Genomic DNA, 23,242 nt, shown 5'->3' with positions numbered 1-23,242 from the left:
TATTATTTAATCTCAACTGCTGCCTAGCAAGACTTAAGCATAATCACATGAGAAAAGTAAAAGGTGCTACGATCGAAAACGGTTTACACTTTACAGCCTTTCTTTTATTGCCCAGCTGAAACCTTAAAATATACATTTTTAAAGTGTTTAACAATAAAAATTAACTATGTTTTTTATAAAGATTTATGTTGATAAAAGTAAAAATAAGAATTGCTTACTTTATAGTATTAACAAAATAGGTTGTACATGGTTGTACGAAGCTTTTTGTTACTTTTATTCAGAGTTTTCAGCATTTTTCAATAATTTTTAATTATTCGAATAATATTCGAATTATTCGAAAAGTTTTGTAAAATATTCGAATTATTCGAATAGTAAATTTGTCGAATAATAACATTCCCTACCAATTAGTAAAACATTTAAGTATCTCAAAATATAATAGTCGTGAACTTGAAATTTAATGTGCCAAACTTTTTGATAAACCAGTTATAGCCAGAAAATAGAAGTGCTTTAGGCTTTAAGGCTGAATTTCTAACTTCTACGACTAATAACATAAAAGCTAGAGACTAAAAAACTATTTTATATAAGGCATTATTGAAAGGAACGTGAAATGCGAGGAATTTTATGTGGATGATCGTCTATTCAATAAATGTCGGGCACGTTAATCGATACCATGTATGGAGTCTAGCCGTATGCGGGAACTGGCTCTGAGCTAACCGCCGTGACCTCGAACTTGAGGCCTATACGTACTTACATGATATCATAGGAAAAGAGTTGTAGCAGCATTATCAAATTAAATCAAGTCATAATAATCATAACGGGCTTTTGCCCGCGGCTTCGCTCGCGTTAAGAAGTATTATTATTTATTATATACAAACTTTCATCCCCTATTTGAACACCTTGGGTTTGGAATTTATCAAAATACTTTCTAAGCGGATGCCTACGTCATAACATCTACCTGCATGCCAAATTTCGGCCCGATCCGACCAGTGGTTTGGGCTGTGCGTTGATAAATCACTATGTCAATCAGTCAGTCAGTCACCCTTGAGTTTTATATTATAATATAGTATATAGTATTAGTATAGTATATTATAGATAGATAGATACATTTTTCTGACACTAGAGGAGTGTTTTTTAACTGATTTCGATCTAGTTTTGTTATTTGAAATCTTTGTTATTTGACCATCATCGGCCTGCACTTTTTGCTGAAAATTTTGGGGTTTATCTTGTAAGAGATGAAAATACCATCAGGTTTTTAATTACCCTATTTATCTTTATGGCAACATGAAACTATTCCTACTACAAACCATGTTTCGCTCTAACTCAATGCGTAAGTGCCATAAAACTATTCTCCTGACGTAGCGTCATCATTTGATATCCACCTAAAGACCATTTCATGGCCTATTCGCATCTCCGACCCACATCCTGAATGCGCTCCACTAAAAGGTTAAATTCATTAAAGCCCAAGATAAGTGAATTCAAGGAAATGCTTGTTTGAGTCAAGAAACTGTTTGAGTACAAGTGGCCAGTAAAGCAACAATTGATTTAGTTGGAAGGTCACCGGCTTTTAGGTTTACTGTCTTGTTGGATAAGCTTTATGCTCGCAGAAATCGGATCGAAGTGTTTCGTATAGAAGAGAAATCTGACTTGTAACCAGTAACGCTAAACGCATACAATATATTACATGTACTTACCTAATTCATAGTTGGGAGGTGTGATATTAGTCTGAAAAATTGAATTATATCTATGTCTCTCAGCTTGTTACTTTTACGCTTTAAAAGTGTCCAAACCGATTTAGATGATATTTGGTATGGAGACACTTTGAGAGCGGGTTTGATTGATTGTTTTTGTCGCGTAAAAATATAAGACGCCTGCTCTGACGAGTTTGGGTTCTTCTTTTAGAATGCTATAAATTTCGGCAGAACAGAATTAAGGCCATTTAGACCTTAAAATTAGCCGGTCGATGTCTGTCAGTCGAATATCGACGTAAAGGACATTAAAATAACATTCATATCAGCGCGCTTTGTACAGTGGCGGTTACGTGGCACGTCGCGTCCTTGATAGGGCGAAATAGGAGAAAAAATATATTTTTACTTCGTAGATATGATTTTTGAGAGTGAAACTATTAAGCTTCATGAAAACTAAGGAAAATATCGCAAAATATTCGAATTGAGCCTCCTCTTCGGAGTTATTTTTGATCGAGTGAACTTTTCAATATTATGTTTCGAACCAGGCACTTATAAAAGTAACTGCCCATAAAACAAGTAGGATGGGCTGCTGCATAATTTTTTGGCATCAAATACTTACACTAACTGCAGTAGCACGATTTGTATGTCCCTAATGTTATACAGGGTGTAACAAAACTACTACTAGTACTTTATTTGTTTGTTGGTTAAAATATTTTTAGTTCATTGTGGAAGTAACATCGAAGAGTTAATTTTAGAAGGCTACTGTATCTGTAATACGAGAAAAGCCCAACGTTCTTAATTTTTTCATACAATGATAAAAAAGTAGCTATTTCAGTACTATTCCTACAAGTACAGTAATTAAGTGTAAACTATGGCACATGCACACCCTAAAGTCCCTATTATTTTGTCCCTATTATATAATATATTATTTTGTTACACCCCGTATACATCTTTAACCCATTAAAACAATTAGTTGTTCATTACAGATAGAGTTAAAGTCAATAATAGTTATAAATAAATCAGTATTATTTTAATCAGCCACCGCAGACTGCATTATATTATAGTTCTCAGGTCATGAGTGTTTATTTACAAACTAAATCAGTGTTTTTCAACCTTTTTTATAAAGCGACCTGTGGGGCTGAAATGGTCGCTTTGGTAAAGCGACCATTTTTTTTTTTAATGAAATAAGGGGGCAAACGAGCAAACGGGTCGCCTGATGGAAAGCAACTTCCGTCGCCCATGGACACTCGCAACATCAGAAGAGCTGCAGGTGCGTTGCCGGCCTTTTAAGAGGGAATAGGGAAGGGCAAGAAAGGGAATAGGGAAGGGTAGGGAAGGGAATAGGGTAGGGGATTGGGCCTCCGGTAAACTCACTCACTCGGCGAAACACAGCGCAAGCGCTGTTTCACGCCGGTTTTCTGTGAGCCCGTGGTATTTCTCCGGTAAAGCCGGCCCATTCGTGCCGAAGCATGGCTCTACCACGTAAAGTAGTTAATTTTATGATTAATGAATCATAATATGGTTAATATTTTTGAAAACACAAAATGGGTACGCAAATAAATAAATAAATAATACATTGCAAAATGTGAACATTTTAGGTCCGCTGGTATGGAAAAATATTTTGCGACCCACTTTTCTTTTTCTTTTGCTTCTTGTTGCAGATTAATCTTTTTAATCTTAATTTTTTTACTGAAATTGTTCTATTGACCTCTGGCGACCCCCATACAGAAGTTTTGCAACCCACAGGTTGAAAAACCCTGCTAAATTAAACTAAATGAATGCTGCCGAGTGTTGCCGCCGGCGATCTTTGTGTTTCGATTTAAATATACGCTTCTGTGAATTAATGACACGGCAGTGTCGCGGAAACGCCCGATCGGGGATTATTGCGAACTATTGGGTTAAAACAAATAACAATAGCTTAAAAAAAACTAAAAAATACGCTTTTTAACAAATTATCGCATTGTCATTGACTTTTAATACGTATGCAAAATTTCGTATTAATTAGATATACTTACTGGTGATAGATAATAATCGTGCTCAAAGATTTCGTTACATACCTATAGGCTAAATCTAATTAAAAGTGTTTAAAAAAAAGGTCTAGAAGTAATAATTCCTATTTTTGATTTGGGTGTAACGAATGTTGCACGAATGAATGAATGTACTACACATTTTCATTGCATTTTACATTAAAACGATCCTATAGTAAGTCCTTATGCCAAATTTCGTTTTGGATATCGGAGAATAAGAAACCTGCAGGCACTACATAATATGGATAGGTACACTCAAAAGTTATTCTCAAAAATTCTATATTTACTGAGAAATGCAATAAAACAGAATTACGATTCAACAAGCCATTGTAGATAGTCACGGTAGATTTAATCACATTTACAAATCGAATAATAAAATTGAATAATAACAACAATCACCAATTATTACAAATAGCTCACGGAAAAACGTATTTTTAGACGGAGCCGATGACATTGGAGTGTTTGTCCCTAATCGGTCGTCTTTGGCCGTAACGCGTCGATTGTCAGCAGCACCGCGACGAAAGAGCTTCCTGACATTTGGGATATACGGTCTATGGTTACGGACGTAAAGACCCTGATTCTGCACTTTCATCCAACGTTAAATAAAAGCGCGGTAAAATATATCTATACTATTTAGATGCCACAAAACTTAGTGATCTATATCCATCTAGGGTGTGTATAATTATGTCCTGTATATTATATAGTCCACTGTGAAAGTAGAAGTGCTGAAATAGCATTTTTTGTGATTTGTATGAGCAAGGTCCCCGGCGTCATGTATTTTCCTATAAAAATGTTTCTCTTTTAGCACTGCTACTTTCAAAGCGATCTCTATGTAGGAGACCAATACACACCCTTTCAGTATTATCACATAGTTTTGTTACAACCCGTATTAAACGAAAACAAATTTCAATTTTTTAGTCATGCTAAATCGGCTGAAAGGATTTGACTAATTTGAGTCTTGAAATGAAAGTCCAGGGAAGGCATTATATTATAGGAGCAAAGTGATACGTATTTCACCGGGTCATCTAGTAAATATAATATATTTTTACCGTGAAGCTTTGTTTTAGTCTGGGACATATCAATCAGTAGAAAAGTTTTCTCATTAGATATATCAGTAAGTTCATTTTTGGAGTTTTGGTTGTACTAATATTATGTATTCTGCGGTTTTGACTTTTGATCAATAAGAAGTAAGAACGCGTTTAATGTTGGTTTAAAATAACGTTTTGTATTATAATATTAAGTACTTATATCGAGAGTCGAGACTGCTGACAAGTGACCATATCGAATCTGTGTTAAAGGCAATTGGACTAGCAGAATCGGGATAGTGATATTTAGAAATTGGAGTTGGTAATAGGCCTTGAATTTTATTTTATTTGTCTTCGTAAAAGCCATTTGTTGTCGTCATTTGTTTGGCATTTTAGTATAAAGGCTTGCTATATTATTTTATTTTTGATGATTGTTCGTATAGATGCGTTTCTTTAATACTATGAGAGACCTAAGTGGGCAATTAACATTATTATAAGATGTTGTTTACATTACAAACAGTATATTATTACCGCTTAAATAATAACATTGACGCTAGCAACAACAGTACACTTATTTCATGATTAGCTAGCAATAACACTTTTAATTGCTAATTTCTTAACAAATAAAGAAATAGCAAATGCTATATTTTGTGTCCTTAGCAACATCAAAGGGCAACAACTGACCATTTAACTGCACTCAATAAGGACAACTTACATAATATGCTCTGCTGCTCACTCTAGCGCTTTCAATCAAACTATTATTGTGCATTACGTGTAATGTCATTGTACTTTAGTATCATGTTTCTTCATTTATCTGGCGTCTTGTAGCGAAATATTTGAAAATTTTCCAAAACATGATTGGTCTTATTCTAAAAGAAGAGACTAAACCATTTCATATTGGCCATCTTTATCTTACACATTGGAAAGTCATTTGACAGATCATGGCAATTTAGGTTTTGTTCTTTGATTGTAAAAAATTAACATAAGCTGTCTCACATCGTGTATTTTATTGCATCTTACATCTACCATAATTATTTGTAGTAAATAAAGGTTCTTATTATTATTGTAAGGCCGTATAAATACCATTGATTGCGTTCATCAAGTATTTAGTAAAAAACTATCTATCGTTGAGAAAACTTCAAGAGATTATTTTAATGATAGAGACAAACACACGAGCACCGTGTCTCTTCGTCGCGTGACAAACGCTATTAGTCCAATCCGTTTTGGACCTTGATAAATGTACCAGCCACTGGTGTATCCGATGCGTTTTGCCGATCAACTCTATCGCAATCTTTTATTTGTATAGGTAATTTAGATCTATGAAAAAGATAGAAAGACCTTCTGCAGTTACATTTTTTTTAGTATTAGCTAGATGTTGCTCGTGACTTTGTTTTTAAATGTATCTTCTTACCAAATATCATCCAAATAAGTTCAGCAGTTTAAGATTGAAATGGGTTAAGATGGACGTACTGACATAATGTTGGAGAAATAGTCAGACATATAGGCAGATACATTTTTGCGTTTAAAGAATTAGAAGGGAGTTATGTCCATGTAAATCCTGCAGCTATTTTAAGAGTACTTTTTATTACTTTACACCACCACATAAAACTGTTAAATCTTACCTATACATTGGCAATTTTATTGCCCGCCCGTAAAACGTAAAAGTAAAGAAATAAATTAAGGTCCAAAACAGATTTACCCCCGGCCGTTTCACATGGGCAACTCGATGTTGGAGTGCAACATAATTCACTGTATCCTGCGGCCGAGTGGGAGAAATTATGTGATGGTGCCGTGACGGTCGGCGGACATGAGTTAGTGCATTGCCTCGCGATCACTATCTCAAGTCGGACACTGGCCACTTTTTTTTAAGTTATAGGTCTTTGCACAAAGATTTTTAATGAGTTTAAAAAAAATTACGTTTGAGTTTGAAAATTTGAACGCATTCGAAATTTAATTTTTATTTTTCTATTCGAAATTCAAATTCCAGAATCTGATTCCAATTTTAAATTAAAACTAACTTTTTATCAGAAATTTTAATTTCGTGGAACAAACATTGCCACTACAAAAAACGTAAAAGTCATTGGGTTTCTTTAGGTGAAGTGAAGTGATGTGTAGTGAAATGTTGATCACGAAGTATACATCGATTCTCCTGGAGAGTGCAAGGAGTGTGGAGGCCAGGAATGGCAGGGCGGAGTGGTCGTCGTCTTTGGATAGCGCGCCTAGTCGTCGTCGACCTGTAAGGAGACGGCATTTTGTATACAGGTTTGTTGCTCTATTATTCGTTTTGTACCTTTTTTTAACAGCGGAAAAAGCGTTACACATTCTCAGCAGCTCGGATAAAAGGCCGCCGATATATATGTGGGACTTCCCAGGTTCTGCGGTAAGGAGGATTACCCGGGTGTACCCACTAAAACCCACCGGTGACTCCTTCCTTCGCTACGCTGCTGGGCCACCGAACTGTATTATTCGCTCCTTCGGTAAGACAAAAATTATTTCAGAATGTTCAACATTTATGCCCTTATCTTACCGAAAGTATGTAGACGGCTTAACTTTTAGAGGGTTCAGAAATATACGTTCATCTTTAGACATTTTTTTTTCTACTTTTAAGACATAGTTTTTATCTCGTACCTACACTGCAAAATTGAAAATTTTACGTCCCGTAGATAGATAATGTTGTGCTGATATAACTTAATAAGTACTTTGTAAATATAAACTTCTAATTCTTTTCACTTACTGTGACTAAATATTTTTATAAATAATGTTATCTTTAGTTTTACTATTGCAAGAGATCAAAATACGCCATTTTCCGCATCGTATTTTCAACTTGTAAATAAACAAATAGACATGTGAAATATAAACAACATTAGGTATTCAACTGATGCAGTTATGTTAAATAAACGTTAAGCGAATATATAATTTAGATGTTGTCATTTACTTGCAAACGACGACTGATGATGTCTCGTCATCGTAATTAAATAGACATCGTAACTGGGCTTTAGCCCTTTAATAAAAGAAAATAGTACGAGTATACTAGAAAATCAAATCAAAATAACAAGCAAATCAAAACAAGTCCTGAATTTGAAACCATTAATTTCCTAATCATTCATAGTCACTTTAAATAAGTTTTGAAATCGTTTGACAGCCGCATCGTTTGTTAACAACAATTAATCTTAGTGATGCTCTAACTCGCCCTAATTTCTTGAAGATCTTAATGGACCATTCTGATATAGATTCTGAGAATAATATTGACTGATTTACAAAATTATGTCACATTAATTCCTAGATTTAGTCCTCAATTCGCAGAAATAAGTTTACCTTTGGAAACCGTACATTTTTTAAATAAAATCTATTCTTAGATATCCGATTACCGGCCGATTACCGGGCATAAAATTTGTTTTTACGACACAAGTACAGTTTTCGTAGACAGTTATACAGTTTTCGTAGACATCTGCACGATTTTCCTATACACCTATACAGTTTTCGTAGACACTTGTACATATTTCGTAGACATCTGCATAGTTTTCGTAGACACCTGTATAGTTTTCATGGTCACCTGTACGGTTCTCGTAGACTCATGTACACTTTTCGTACACGTACCTGCACTTTTCGGAGATTTGTACAGTATAATGCTCTCCCACGTATAATTTTTATACGTGGGAGAGCCATGCTTCGGCACGAATGGGCCGGCTCGACCGGATAAATACCACGTTCTCACAGAAAACCGGCATGAAACAGCGCTTGCGCTGTGTTTCGCCGAGTGAGTGAGTTTACCGGAGGCCCAATCCCCTAACCCCTACCCTATTCCCTTCCATACCCTCAACTATTCCCTTCCCTTCCCTACCCTACCCTCCCCTATTACCCTATTCCCTCTTAAAAGGCCGGCAACGCACTTGCAGCTCTTCTGATGCTGCGAGTGTCCATGGGCGACGGAAGTTGCTTTCCATCAGGTGACCCGTTTGCTCGTTTGCCCCCTTATTTCATAAAAAAAAAAGTATTTGTCTATACTCGATACCGACTACGTAAATATTTAGTATGGCCATTTTAGTTCCGCAAGTAACCGCTAGAGGCGCTGTAGCCATACTAAAAATTTACGGTACTCGGTATTGAGTATCGAAAAATCTATAGTAGCTCTATAGTTGAGCTATAAACACGTCATGGTAGAGCTACTGTACGGTTTTCGCAGATACTTGTACAGTTTTCGTAGTCACAGTGTTCGTAGACACCTAGGTATTGTTTTCGTAGATACCAGGTACAGTTTTAGTAGACATCTGTATTCTGTAGGTATAGTTTTTGAAGACTTGCAAATTGCAATGTTTTATAGTAGCCGACTGCACAGTGTGGCCTGGCCTCCAGTTAGAGGAACGTTTATGTACTTATAATAAAGAGGAATGTACGTAACTTTTATACAAAACAACCTAGTCGGATCAGCTAGAAGGGAGAATGATTAAAGTGGTCCTAATTTCCACCACCAACGAGACCCATATTGACTTATTGTCCATTAAATATAGAGTAACTTTCATTATGAGACAAATTAAAAATAAGCTATCAGTAAAAAGTTATGACCATATGAGAAATAATTTTTTGAGTGAAAATATTGATATTGATATTCATCTATTTCAGTAAAAACCCAATAGGAAAAGCCAAGCGACATCACATAACATAGATTGAGTAGTTAAAGAGTGCAATGGATTATATAAATACTATTTTATGTAATAAAATGGTAGAAAACTTTTCCGTCATAACTTTTTTCTAACAGGATATTTTTGGTTGCGGTTCAGTAATAATGATTCCGTATTTAGCAGACCATTACGTAAGTGTTATTGGTTGTAGACATTTACTCCAAACTCAATACATTTTTATTACATCTACAATATTTTTCATACAAAATAGTAAAAAACACGACTTTTCATTCAGCCATAACTTTTCACTGACAGGGTATTTTCGATTGCGGTCTGTTTATAATGACTCAGTATTCAGTAGACATTTTTACTATAATATAGGTCTTGTTAGTGGCGGAAATTTGGACCAGACTCCAAACATTTAAAAACATTCTCTTTTCTAATAAATATTTACGGTTCTCACAAAAAATAAAGAATTGAAAGCAGTTCCATTACTAAGGTATCTCCTTACAAAAACACGAAATATATAATTTGTCACGGTAGAAAAAGCACGCCATGACGCCAAGTGCAGGGGGAAGCACTAAACGTATCATTCGCAGACAAGTAAACCGCAGTTTAGCGAACGAAATGAATTCGCCACTTCCTTTGAAAGTGTAAATGTAGACATGTCAAAGAATTTCAAGTTTTACTCATTGGCATATTATGAAAGGTGAGATGTTTTCTTAAAAGTGTTTTAAATCCTTTCGCATTTCTATCATGAATACGAAAACAGTTGAATTCTTCACTATTATTCCATTTTTAAAATTTTCGGACATGTTCTTATTCTAAATTTACTAAGGGCCTGTTTCACCACTTTCTGATAAAGTGCCTAATAGGCTATTCACAACTTTTTTGACAGATTCTCCATACTTGATCTGTCAAGTTAATTGGTGGATAGCCTTATCAGGAAGTGGTGAAACAGGCCCTTAGTATTATTTTTTGTCCGTAACTATAAGATATAATTGTTAGTTAATAGTCCTATTTCCTCGTTCAATCTGTAATTGCATCAAAATCCGCCTTTTTTTACATGGAGAAATTCCGCATCTCCGTCGGTTGGGGACATCAGCCGGGGTATGTGGGACTCTCCAAGGAACCACCCACTAAAACCCCATGGTGCTCCACTCCCCGCCTAGGCACAGTCACGGGCACGATCAACCCACCGCAACTCCACCAGCGGTTGTCCGCGTCTCGCAGACTCATCAAAGCATGTAGACTTTTCTAGGTCGTATATCAAAATGTATTTAGACGTGGGAGAGCCATGCTTCGGCACGAATGGGCCGGCTCGACCGGAGAAATACCACGTTCTCACAGAAAACCGGCGTGAAACAGCGCTTGCGCTGTGTTTCGAAATACGAAGTGTTTCGCCGAGTGAGTGAGTTTACCGGAGGCCCAATACCCTACCCTATTCCCTTCCCTACCCTATTCCCTTCCCTACCCTCCCCTATTACCCTATTCCCCCTTAAAAGGCCGGCAACGCACCTGCAGCTCTTCTGATGCTGCGAGTGTCCATGGGCGACGGAAGTTGCTTTCCATCAGGTGACCCGTTTGCTCGTTTGCCCCCTTATTTCATTTAAAAAAATCAAAATCCGCCTAGTGCTCTGAGCTAACAAATTAATGCAAAAAATATTACAAAAACATTTTAATATGTACCTCTAGTAATAGGCTAGATGACTATTTTTTTTCTTATTGGTAATTGAAAGACCCTTAAAAATAGAAACATCGCTGAAAGAATGACTCTTAAAAATATAGCTTAAAAATTCACCAAGATATGACAATTCAAACATCTCATAAAATAGACCTGCCCGAAACGCTCCATACAAAGTGCTACGAAAGACTGACGTCACTCTTTCGTAGTTTGTACAAAATCAAAATCAAATCAAAATCAAAATTGTTTTATTTCTGAATAAATTTAAAATAAATGTTTTCAGAAAGTCCTACATGATGCCTACCACCGGTTCGGGAACTAACCCGGCGAGAAGAACCGGCGTAAGAAACTCGCACGGGGCCCACGCATCGGGAGACAACTTTGTTCGACAGGTATATTAAATATTGCGTTTATGAAAGTGGTTTCATAACAAAAGTTGCTTTTAATTGCATAAGTTATCGATTGGTATACAAATATTAAGAAATTGAAAAAAAAATCGACTTGTTTATCTAACTTTGAAGGCGCATAGCAAAAAAACAAAAAATGCTATCGAGCTGTAATTTTGGGAACACTTATTGTTCACAGTGATTTCTTTATTTTATTAACAACATTCGCTAATCTTTGACCTTGTCATCATACCTATTATAATTATCCTACTAGATGATACCCGCAACTCCATTGCGCCAAAATAAGTTTATCGTACATTTTTCCGAGACATTATTCTATTCTATCTCTAAGTCCTTTCCCGGGACTCAAAATATCTCCATATTACATTTTAGCAAAATCGGTTCAACGATTTGGGCTTGAAGAGGTAACAGAAAGACAGACAGACTTTCGCATTTATAATATTAGTATGTGGATATGGATATGGATATAAAAAATCAGCATGCATGTATCATAAATTCATAATTCATATTATACTACAACTCTATTTATTGTTCGTATCTTACAACTTAACATATTTTTATCAATAACAAATGTAACCTTTTTATAAGACACTATATCTAATAAAATAAAATAAAATATTAAAATATTGTTACGAACAATACTAACATAGGTTAAGTCGTGTATTGTTACTAACACATCTACTAATATTTTTATGGGTTGATGAAGCCTGAAATAAACATATTAAAAAAAAAACTATATTATATTCTGTCTTTTTCATTTGCACAATTTATTAGATCGGTTCTTGACCTTAAAGGGACGTAACAAGGAAGTTCAAGATAAGCTTGCATTGACTCACGATCTCATGCGCTGGAGATTATTAAATAAACATCCCATTTGTGTCAGACCAATTTGACCGGAAATGACGTCATCAATATAAATAAACCGGTCAAGTGCGAGTTGGACTCGCCCATGAAGGGTTCCGCAGCAACAATAAGATATATTTAATGAAATTAAGAGGTTTTTGATTTATTTTCATATTTCAATTCATTTAATGAAAGTTAAATTAAGGTTAACCATTAATGACGTGTAAAAAAACTACTTGTTAGATCTCGTTCAAACCAATTTTCGTTGGTAGTTTTTATAATAATCTACATCATATATCTTTTTAAACTTATCATGCCCCTACTTTAGAAGTTAGAGAGGGGGGGGACACATTTTACCACTTTGGAAGAGACTCTCTCGCAAACTATTCAGGTTACAAAAAAATGATGTCAGAAACCTCAATATTATGATTTTTGAAGAACTATCCCCATAGATACCCCACACGCACAGGTTAGATGAAAAAATATATTTTTTTTGTTTCAGTAATTGTACCCCTAACATTTTTAATAAATTTTTACATTCTTGTATCAAAGTCTTAATGCAGTTCACAGACTACATCTACTTACCAAGTTTCAATAGTATACCTAGCTCTTATAGTTTCGGAGAAAAGTGGCTGTGACATACGGACGGACAGACAGACAGACAGACATGACGAATCTATAAGGGTTAAATTTTTTGCCATTTGGCTACGGAACCCTAAAAAACTGTTGCTACTCGTTGCAATAAGTGGGAAATTTTGACAATTAATACAAACATTATGGGAGAACCCTGGTAGTAATATTCTTGTTTAACTTTTTAACAACAGCTATAATTATAACTCGAAACCTTCGGCATATTACTACTTAATCATAATATTACGTAGTAATGGATGATATAGCAAAGATACTGTTTAATTAAGCATAGCCCGAAGATCGCTGCACTCCATTAAAACTTCATCCAACTTCACCCAAGCTCACCCAGTCAAAGTCAAACCATTTTTGTTGATTGCCCATCGCTCCCCCACCTATCACACATTAAAACTAACGCAGTTATCTTAATAGAATGAGCTGCTAAGTATGGCAACTTATTCGCCTTTAACTTATTTGACCTATCTAGTAACTGACTAATAAAATACTCATATTGTATATGTCGCAGCCAACTGGTTTAAAAAGCCGTTCTATCAAACAGCTAGCCCTTTGAGTGAACAACGCCATTCAATCACACGTCTAGCTTTTTAATTGAATATTTAAGTTACTCAAAACGTTCAACACTACAGCTGATTCAAAAGCCGCCGTTTGATTGAATTAGTTCGGCGCTCACCACAGCAGCTGACCGCGGCGCTAGGTGCGTTTTGTTTACAATATGGCGTCAACTAATCGGTGTTTTGTGGTTGTATTAATCACCTATCAACTCCCAAACAGCCCAAGTGGGCCGCGATAACAATAGATTTCCAAGAATCCGCGATCGAAGATAATTTTCGTAAATATACGCTACAAGTATTATTATTAAATAGACAGCAATTATAGGGGGCACATACGAGTGAATCAAAATTTAAACTAATATTAGATGCGAAATTATGGGATTATGAAATGCATCACCAAGGTATTTATTGCGATTGTGTTCAAAATGAGTTAGAATACAATTAATCTGCTTGTTATAGTTACGCTTGTGTAACAACAGCACTAAACTAATGGTCACTTTAGTTAATTTACCATTTAACCAGTTGGCTAAGCGTCATCTAGCTGTAGTGTTGAACGTCGCAGTCAATAAGTCGGCTAAACGATGTACAGCTGTGTGATTGAATGGCGTCGTTTAGTCAAAGGGCTAGCTGTTTGATTGAATGGCTTTTTAACCAGTCGACTGCGACATATACTGATACATAATACAGATAATATCATAGCTACACAATATTTTGTCCTTGTACGTCAAGTGAGTTTTCTAACCTGTGATAAAGACAAGACATATTTTTTGTAAGAAAGTCACGTCAGTCGGTTCATCTAATTTATTTTAAATCTAAAAAATGGTTCAATTTAAGGTTAAAGCAATGTAAATCCTTTCCGTAAAATTGTCTCTATTAAATGTAATATCAACTATTATTTGAAATTAAATATCGCATGATGCAAGCTATGCAAAGTATTTGTTATGGTGACTTTACATAGTCCTGGCCGACGCACGCGATATTCCATAACATGGAATTTATATTGCTGTTGCAGAATTTGCAGAATGCACTGCATAATAACACCGTATGTGTTATTATAATATTATATTTTATTGTATTCTATAAGTAAAGTACATAATTAGAAACCCTTTAGACATTTTGTCCTGCTTATAACTAGAAAAGTTTAAAAAACTGTACAAATAATAAAAAAAAAAACAATTATTGACTTTCTTCATATGAAATAACTGTTTCCATATTTTCATACAACTTTACAGAGCTGTACAATGCAGTGTAACATAATGTTTAACTTGTCTACTTGATTAAGTTAGGCTACCGTTTGTAATTATATTATGTTGAATATACTTCACAGTTTACATTAAATGAAGAATAAATGAAGCAAGCACAATTACATACCATAGCTAATTAGTAATTACAATTCAAATTAGCACGCTATTGTGCTATTACATACAGAATCAAGTGGTCTAATTCCAATCCATGCACAGGACAAAGCATATTAATTAAGCTGACAAATGCTTGGCGTGACATTACTGGATTTAATTAATTAATAATTGGATGAGTTAATAGGCTGAGGCGTAGTCTATGTGACATAAAATTTTACAAATTATTTATTTTCGAAAACATGCTTAGAAAATTGCATCTAGGTGTTCATTTTCGCAGATTACCTAAGCTTTTTTCTTTCGAATGAAAAAATATTTTCCGGGATCCCATAGCAAATTTCACCAAAATCGGTTCAAAGGATTAAACGTAAAGAGACAGACGGAAAAATTTTCGCATTAATAATGATAGTATGGAGCAATAACTATGACCACAATTGGACCAATTAAAATAACATGAACTTTCACAGGAGATCAGCAGATTGATAGTTAAAGATACTTTGAAGTCCTCTCAACGACTTCCTACTTAGTAAATACCTAGCTATATTGAATATTGATAGCCTAGATTCAGCCATAAGGAACAGTTGTGGCGCAACCAGCCACCGCCCACAACACAAGTGCCACAACTCGAGCTTTGATAGAATACGCGTCGTATACTTAATGAGGCCTGGGAGTAATATATACTGTGACATTATCAAGATAGCCTTAGTCCTTTGACTAAGGGGCTGTTTCACCACTTACTGATAAGTGCCGGATCCACAACTTATCTGACAGATACTCTATATCAGGGGTCACCAAATGGCGGACCGCGGTCCACATCCGGACCGCCGACCCATTGTTTGCGGACCGAGCATGTTCGAAGATGATCTTCGTTCATCTTAGGACTTCAAGATCTCCAAGATTTAATGTCAATATCTATAGCTTGCACTAATATTTCACTCCAAACTTCAGAGAGATAATTTGCTACAAAAAATGGTTACTTCTCTCATTTATATCTAAAAATACCTTTGTAATTTCCGTAATTTAATACAAAATATTTATTTTACCTTTGTTTAATAAATATTTTGTATATAAAATGTGTGGACCGCGAAGGTCATTTTCATGTCTTAAAACGGACCCCGAGCGAAACTAATCGGTGACCCCTGCTCTATATATTATAGAGTAAGAGCCTGCGACGGCCAGACCTTCTTCAGTTTCGGAAAGATGAAAGTTTACCTGTTTGTGACCTTTATGGAGGTAAAACCGACTAGCAATGAGCAACTATGGAGTTTCGGTCGCGGTTATATACAGTATACAGTTCTGAAGATCTACCTGACCTTCGAGAAAGAGTGAAGCTCAATTTCATAGCTTATATTCTTCGAGGTAAGTGGAGGAATCTCGCCTTCCAGCTGCCACTATCACACACTATCTTAAAGTATTAGACTTTTAAGCAGCTGTCAAAAATGTCCGGTCAAATTAGTTGCTGGTCGTTCTTACCTCTGTAAAGGTCATAAACAGGTAAAACAGGAGGAAGGTCTGGCCGTTCAGGCTCTTGGTCCAATACTCTATCTGTCAATAAGTTGTGGATAGCCTATCCGGCATTATCAGTAAGTGGCGAAACATGCCCTAAGTAAGTAGTACCTGCTACTTAAATACAATTTCGTTATCTTTCAGAAAAACTTGACGTAATGCCACAAATGAGTAAGACAAATCGTACTTCAAACGCGTTGTGATTGGTCAAAACTCCAAAAGTCAGTCTTTTGACATTTCTTTGCCGCATATTATGAACGAACAATAAAGAAAACTGCATTCATCTTGCATTAAATTTTAGGATCTTTGGGCCCAATTTCACGATCGACTGTTAAAGTTCATGCTCGAAAGTTGATCCTAATAGGACCTTAAAATAAAATATAAGCGAAATAGGACCTTAGAATAAAATATAAGTTTCTTTGGAATTTTCGTTTCATCGTTCCTTGCTTCCCGTATGTTTTATAATTTCCGTGAAGCTAATGTACCTCGTAGCTTAAGCTCGTATCGTCTATTTTAAGCTGCTGCAATTAAATCTCTGCGTGGCTGTATCTACACAATGTATGAGTATCTCGTCTAGAAATAGTTCTCAAGTTAGGGCTTAGCGCCGGACACACCTGTCTAAAGTCCTCCGGAGGTAATGGGCGGGATAATTGGATTGTTTTGAATAGTTCCCCAGACGCTGGCTCCTCAACTACACATAGTTGAAGACACGAGTGGGTGAAGTGGGTAACTAACATTTTGCAAAGTATAATATTTGAAAATTATAATATTTTCGAAACTATGTTAATTAAAAAAACCTGTAAATAACGCAAAAATTCGAACTCGATTCTACACATAACCAAATAAAATTTGATAACAGATCTTCAATCAAATCAAAAAAGTTCGAGAACTCTTAACCCATTAATTAAAAAATATCATTTTTTCCACAAACCAGCGCATACAGCCCACACTACACTATGTTCAGAATTTTCCTTCTGGTGCCCGTGAAATTGATCCTTATGACGTTTGTAATCAGGCCCTGTGGTAGGTAAAATAATTGTGAATGCACTGTAGAGTTCTCGTTAGCAAACGCTTGTCGGCCCGACTAGCGACTGTAGTAATGAACTTTTCTGCATTAATTTGGTAGTTCCTACCTCCTAGTTGAATAAAGTTTAACTGTGGAATAGGAAATAACAATAAAATAAAGCTTTTTGTTTTACAGCTTTTTCAGTTAACTGATTTGAAGGGTGTTTTTTTTTGTTATTAAACCTTCTAAATAATTTAAGTATTGCACGTCCATGTTATGATTGTATTTAGGGTCAATTCAGACCGCAACGCGATGCGTCGATGCATTTCTAAAGTGTTGAATTGACAGATTTGCATGACGTCTCACACAATTGAAGTCGGTCAAATCCAGAAATGCATCTACGCGTCGCTTTGCGGTTTGAATCCCTTACGCGTAATATATCGAATATTGATAGATGCATTTAAAATTCCAAAAGTATAATATCAAATTTAACGAAGTCAAGAAGCGAAACTCTTTTAAATATTTTAAATGTATTTTTTGTTTTAAAGAATCCTTTATTTATCTATTTTCATCTGCGAATAGGGGTCGCGTTCGTTAATTTTATCTTAGCGTTTTATTTTTTGCCGCGACGCCGGCAAAGTCGACAGAACTTAGTTAGCAACTAGTTAAGTCTTTAGCTGGCTACAAGTTTGTATAATTAGCCGCGGAAATCTATAATGTATTTACATATTCAAATACTGCGGTTAGCATAGTCTGAAGATACTTTTTCTTTACAAAATGCAAACAGCAAACTTTTTATATTATTGTCCATTTAAAATTGAATTCGATCAATTTGGAATTATGTGAGAAGCACTATGCTATAACTATGCACCAAATTTGCTGCATAATCTATTGAAGGTTTTATTGAAACTATCAAAAACTGCTGTAGAGTGCCAACCGCAACCATCAAAAACTGACGTTCAAATTGTATAATATTTTTTTCGGGGATAGACCGTAGCTTTTATGTTTTTATTTGTTTTCACTTTAAATTTCCATGATGGGCTATCAGTCAAGTATTATTACCATCAGATCTCAAAATGAATTCAATCATTTTGTACAGATTGACGAACTCTCTACAGATCTTTGATAGCTTTTTGATATTGATCAACATTGAAAAGGCTTTTACCCACTTTATACAAAAATTTCGTTTCGCGTGACTATACAATTCTAAGGTGCAAGTTATTGTACGATAGCCTTAAGCCTCGATTTTTCTCAATATATTGCTATCTAATAAAAAAATATTTTTCAGTTGAAATTTTTCAAAAAATTGTAAAATAAGTGCTTTCGAACAAACAAAATAACAGATTTTTAATATAAGTATAGATTAATATAGGGGTATAAATATAATAGTAAACTTTATTTCGTTCAATTCTGTATTTTGATCTCTAGGACTAAGCGTATCTTCACATCTCCGCAAATATTTGTTTCAATTAGACGTCTCAAAGGTTTTGTGCAGACCCATGTCAAAAGAAAGGACGATCTTTACTTATTTTAAAAGATTCTTACAAATACCTAACCGATGAATAGTATAGTACTATAACTTACTATACAGAATCAAACTTTTTTGATTTCTTTCTGGAATTCGCCTAGTCTTATCTTAAATCTAAATCTTTAAGAAAACTAGGAAAACATAAGTATAGATTAAAGAATTAAATAATGTTAATAATAATTAATTAGCTTGCGGAACCATACAAATTATCACGTGGTAGTGTTCCACGTTACGTTGTGTGGATTATAAGTGATTGTTTTGGCATAAAGCCATCCCTGATGTCATGTCTAAAGCCTTGACCGAGTATGACTTATGGCACGTAGGTACCTTCTAGGACACTGTTATAGATAGTTAAGTAGGAGTTTATTAATTACTATAATATAATAACTTTTGACCATAGTCGGGACGTGGATAATGGAGAAATTCAGCTATAATTGACCTATCGCTTTTGTCTCTTTCATTCGTCCACGAATAATTGTGCTCTGAATATTATATCCTGTGGAAACGAAATTCTGAAATATTCGAATTTCTTTTCAAGGTTAGAGTAAGAAAAGAAAACAATGTTTTTGTATATTAGAATGAGTATAGTAGGTGTTGAGACTGCTAAGTATGAAGAGGCCGGGTACCATCGAAATTCTCATACATACTTACGTCCCAAAATAATTTTCCCATACGAAAATATTTAACATGTTTGAGTTGCGTAAAAATTTACTACAAAATATTTAATCACTAAAAATATTTTTTAGTGTTTAAATATTTTGTAGTAAGTTTACTATTTATTTAAATATTTTTTAAAGTTTTAATATTTTTTTGTGTTTAAATATTTTGTAGTAAGTACTTAAATTTTTTACGCAGGAACCTAGGTAATTACTATTTTAAGCTGAAAAATAACACTTTTCAAACATATTAAATATTTTCGTATGAGAAAATGATTTTGGTATTACGTATGTATGAGAATTTTGATGGCACCCGGCCCCTTAAGTCAATCAACGCAACTTACTGCAGATTTCTTAATTTCCCACCCTAACTTTACTTACTACTTTTGAGTTTTGAGTCTTCGAGTCTCATTGATGTAATGAAGTAGACTCGCAACCTTCTGTATTTCAAATGTTATAACTTACTAACATAAAATTAAACTTACTGAATCTTGTTTTGTGTTTAAGCTTTTTGAACAAGGAATAGGAACGAACTGAATGTCTTAAGTATTTTTATATAATAATAATAATTAATATCTGACAGTTATTTAGGTAATAAAAAATCTTTATTGCAATATTTTTGAGTACTTACCATTTTAGATCTACCTGTGTTACGCTAAGTAGGTACTCTCATACGGTTTTGCTCGATAGTTTTACTCCAAATCGAGTAATACTGTGTGGACCGCAAACTCAGCTCGAAGGCTCGCATCGAGCCGGCTCGATAGAATTAAATATATCGATTTAGAGTAAAACTATCGAGCAATGCTGAATGTGTGGACGAAAGCCCAAGCCGCGGATTTTGCTCGACGTGATTACTCGATCGAGCAAAACCGTATCTGAGTGCTTAGCATAAGTGTTGCTTTTCTCTGTGCATCTCGTATCATACAGCTGATACAGCATCAATGCCTTCCCTTAACGACCCCGTGACCAGACGACAGGTTCAATTAAATGGAATTAAGTATTTAATGACTTGCAGATCAGTCAGTAGGTAAGTACTAAATAAAATAAAATAAAAAATAAATAAATACTTAAATAAAAAAAGAGGTAAGTACATTTTTAATAAAGATTAAAATATACTTTAAAATTAATTAATTTTATTTTAAGCATATTTTGTCGGTAGCAATTTTTATACACAATTTTCTCAACGAATAAATTAATTCTACACTGAAAATAAAATGTTATAGAAAGTTCCGAAAATCAATAGGATTTTCGCTAAAAATTACAAAGGACCTAATTTTTGTAGCGTCAGCAATTATTATACTATAATTAGTACTGTTTCAATGCGGTGTATTTTTTATTAGATAAGAATTGTATCTACCTTTGTAATTTATAATGAGACAGATGTGAAGAGTTAAAGTGTCAGTTAATATATTATTACTTATCTACAATTTTTGGTACCGAATATATCTTGTTTTATTCTGATACATATTGAAAAAATAATAAAGCAATTATTGGAACAATCATTTAATCAAGAATAATCCTATATTATGGTTAGGTTTGATAATTTAAAAGTCACAATATTATTTATCCAGTAATCCGGTAATTTATAACTTTTCCGTATCATTTGTCGTTGCTAACGCTACGTCTAGGCGGTTTCAAGTTTCCGGCAATACAGGCTATATTGAAATTTGATTACGCAAACAATTTTAGCATTTATAGTCTCACAATACAGTCTTAAATCGGGTGTAAATGTTTGCTGTTGTTTAGCGTCTGAACGCCTGTGACTTTAGCACAATTCTCTATGGGCGCCTGTTTCGTAGTTGCAACGCGCGCCGACCGCAGCTTGCTATGAAAGTTTTGCAGGCGTTTGAATATTTATATTTTAACTTTCCTTAAAATTTTAATTTGTTACGAACTTTTTGTTACAAAATCTATTTTCTTTAGTGAAACACTGATAGAAAATTGTTTTCGTCGTAAATCGTATTAAATGTTTTTTTTTTTTTGTTACAGGTAAGCTGATAGCTCTCACCATAGTATAGTATCGAGGAATAATACGACATGACTAATTGTATAAAGTTCTAACTTGTAAGTAAGTACTAAGTAAATAATATCTAAATATAAAAAAATATAAATCGTTCTTTTGTTTATGCAAAAAATAAATAATATTTTAATAGTGGGTAGGAGATGACTCTACTTGAAACGGTTATAATATCGGTAGCAAAACAAGACTATACTTAATAATATGTAATTTTGAGCTGTCCAATGTGTCATATTTAATAATTTAATCAATAATGTCAATGATTAAGACAAGTATTATCATTAACAATAATTTATTATAAAATTACTTACTTCCTCACATCAATAACTGAGTTTCAAGAGGGACGTATAATGCAGACGTCTATTAAATTTATCCCACTGTACATATGCCTCATACTCCCCGTTTATTTGAAGTATTAATTCATGCAATTCTCGCCCCTAAGTCGAGGCAATAAAGCCGTTATGAACTTAAGTCTTGTAAATGAATTTGCTTCTCTCAGGTAACAAAAGACCCATTTTGGGGTTCCACTTTGTTAAATTAATATTCCAGGGGTGTTGTAAGTTTTGTGAATATTAACTATTATTTATAAAATGTTGCCACTCTACGTGCATATTTTCCATGAAGTGGCAAATTAAAATCTACCCGTGACCCGTGTGGAAGATCCGCTACTAGTTTTTTTTCCTAGAGGGAACCTTGGATTTAATAAAAAAGCAAGGAAGCAAAATGCCTGGAGATATAATAAATATTCAAAATAATATCCACAATAAGTGGAGAAGAAGAAGTCTCTTCATGTTCTAGTACAACCTAGCAGTTAAAAATTTCATGCAGTAAGTAAGTATGTAAGTAAGTAATTTTATTGAAAATAGTTTTTCTTAAAATACACTTTCTAACGAAACGAAAAGAAGTATAATTATTAGTTTTAAGATAATACAAGTGCTATTCATTGCTGCCTATTCATTACATAAAGATGACTTCCTTAATAATTAATTTTCTATATGCAAAACACCTAGCAATTAGAAAGCAACCAATAAGAAATGGATTTAAGTGTGAACTGCTATTATGCTGAGGCTTTAATCTACGCCAATATAACAAAGAGATACTTACTAGTATAAGTTGTAAGTAGAGCACAATATCTAGTTCAGAATCGTCGCCGATGCAACAGCAAAACTAATATTTAGTGTTTCAGTTTTAAAATTGTCTATAAAATGTGTTGGTGAATTTATTTCAAAGTTGATTTCTCAGCATTCTAATTTTATAAAGGACCTAAATATAAGTAAACAAAAAGAATTGTAAAATCTGAAAATTATATATTTTTACAAGCTTTATGGAAAGTAACTAATGCAAATTAGTTTTGGATTAAGTAGGCTAAGAATTAATTAAAAACAATATTTTTAAAACAACTAATGAAGAGGTGAATTGATCTTATAATAGATGGATTTAAAAAGTTATAGGCGTGTCGGACCACACACAGAGAGGTTGACTATCATACCAAAAATACAAAAACTTTTTGCTACCCTATTATTATAACGACAAGACCAATCATTTCTAGATAACATTTTCGTGGTCGCATTCTTGTACAGTTTTTTACCTTAGTTAAGCTAAGTTTTTTAGCTTAGTAAACTCTTACTATCTAGATGTATTTATTGTAAAAATAAATTTAGTTTATTTTTGCGTTAAATAGTTTA

General features: G+C 34.3%; 1 protein-coding gene across 1 annotated transcript in view; it reads left to right on the top strand.

The window, feature by feature from the left end:
• LOC121735092 (protein sprint) overlaps positions 1–23,242 on the top strand; it is a 126,508-nt gene that overhangs the window by 5,623 nt on the left and 97,643 nt on the right. Inside the window, exon 2 of the mRNA XM_042125782.1 lies at positions 6,832–6,999. Coding sequence (XP_041981716.1) covers positions 6,845–6,999 — 155 coding nt within the window. The 5' untranslated portion in view covers positions 6,832–6,844. The remainder of the gene's footprint in view (positions 1–6,831; positions 7,000–23,242) is intronic.

Source organism: Aricia agestis, chromosome 16 (genome assembly GCF_905147365.1).
Source record: "Aricia agestis chromosome 16, ilAriAges1.1, whole genome shotgun sequence".
Classification (NCBI taxonomy): Eukaryota; Metazoa; Arthropoda; class Insecta; order Lepidoptera; family Lycaenidae; genus Aricia; species Aricia agestis.
This window is presented reverse-complemented; position numbering and strand designations above follow the sequence as displayed.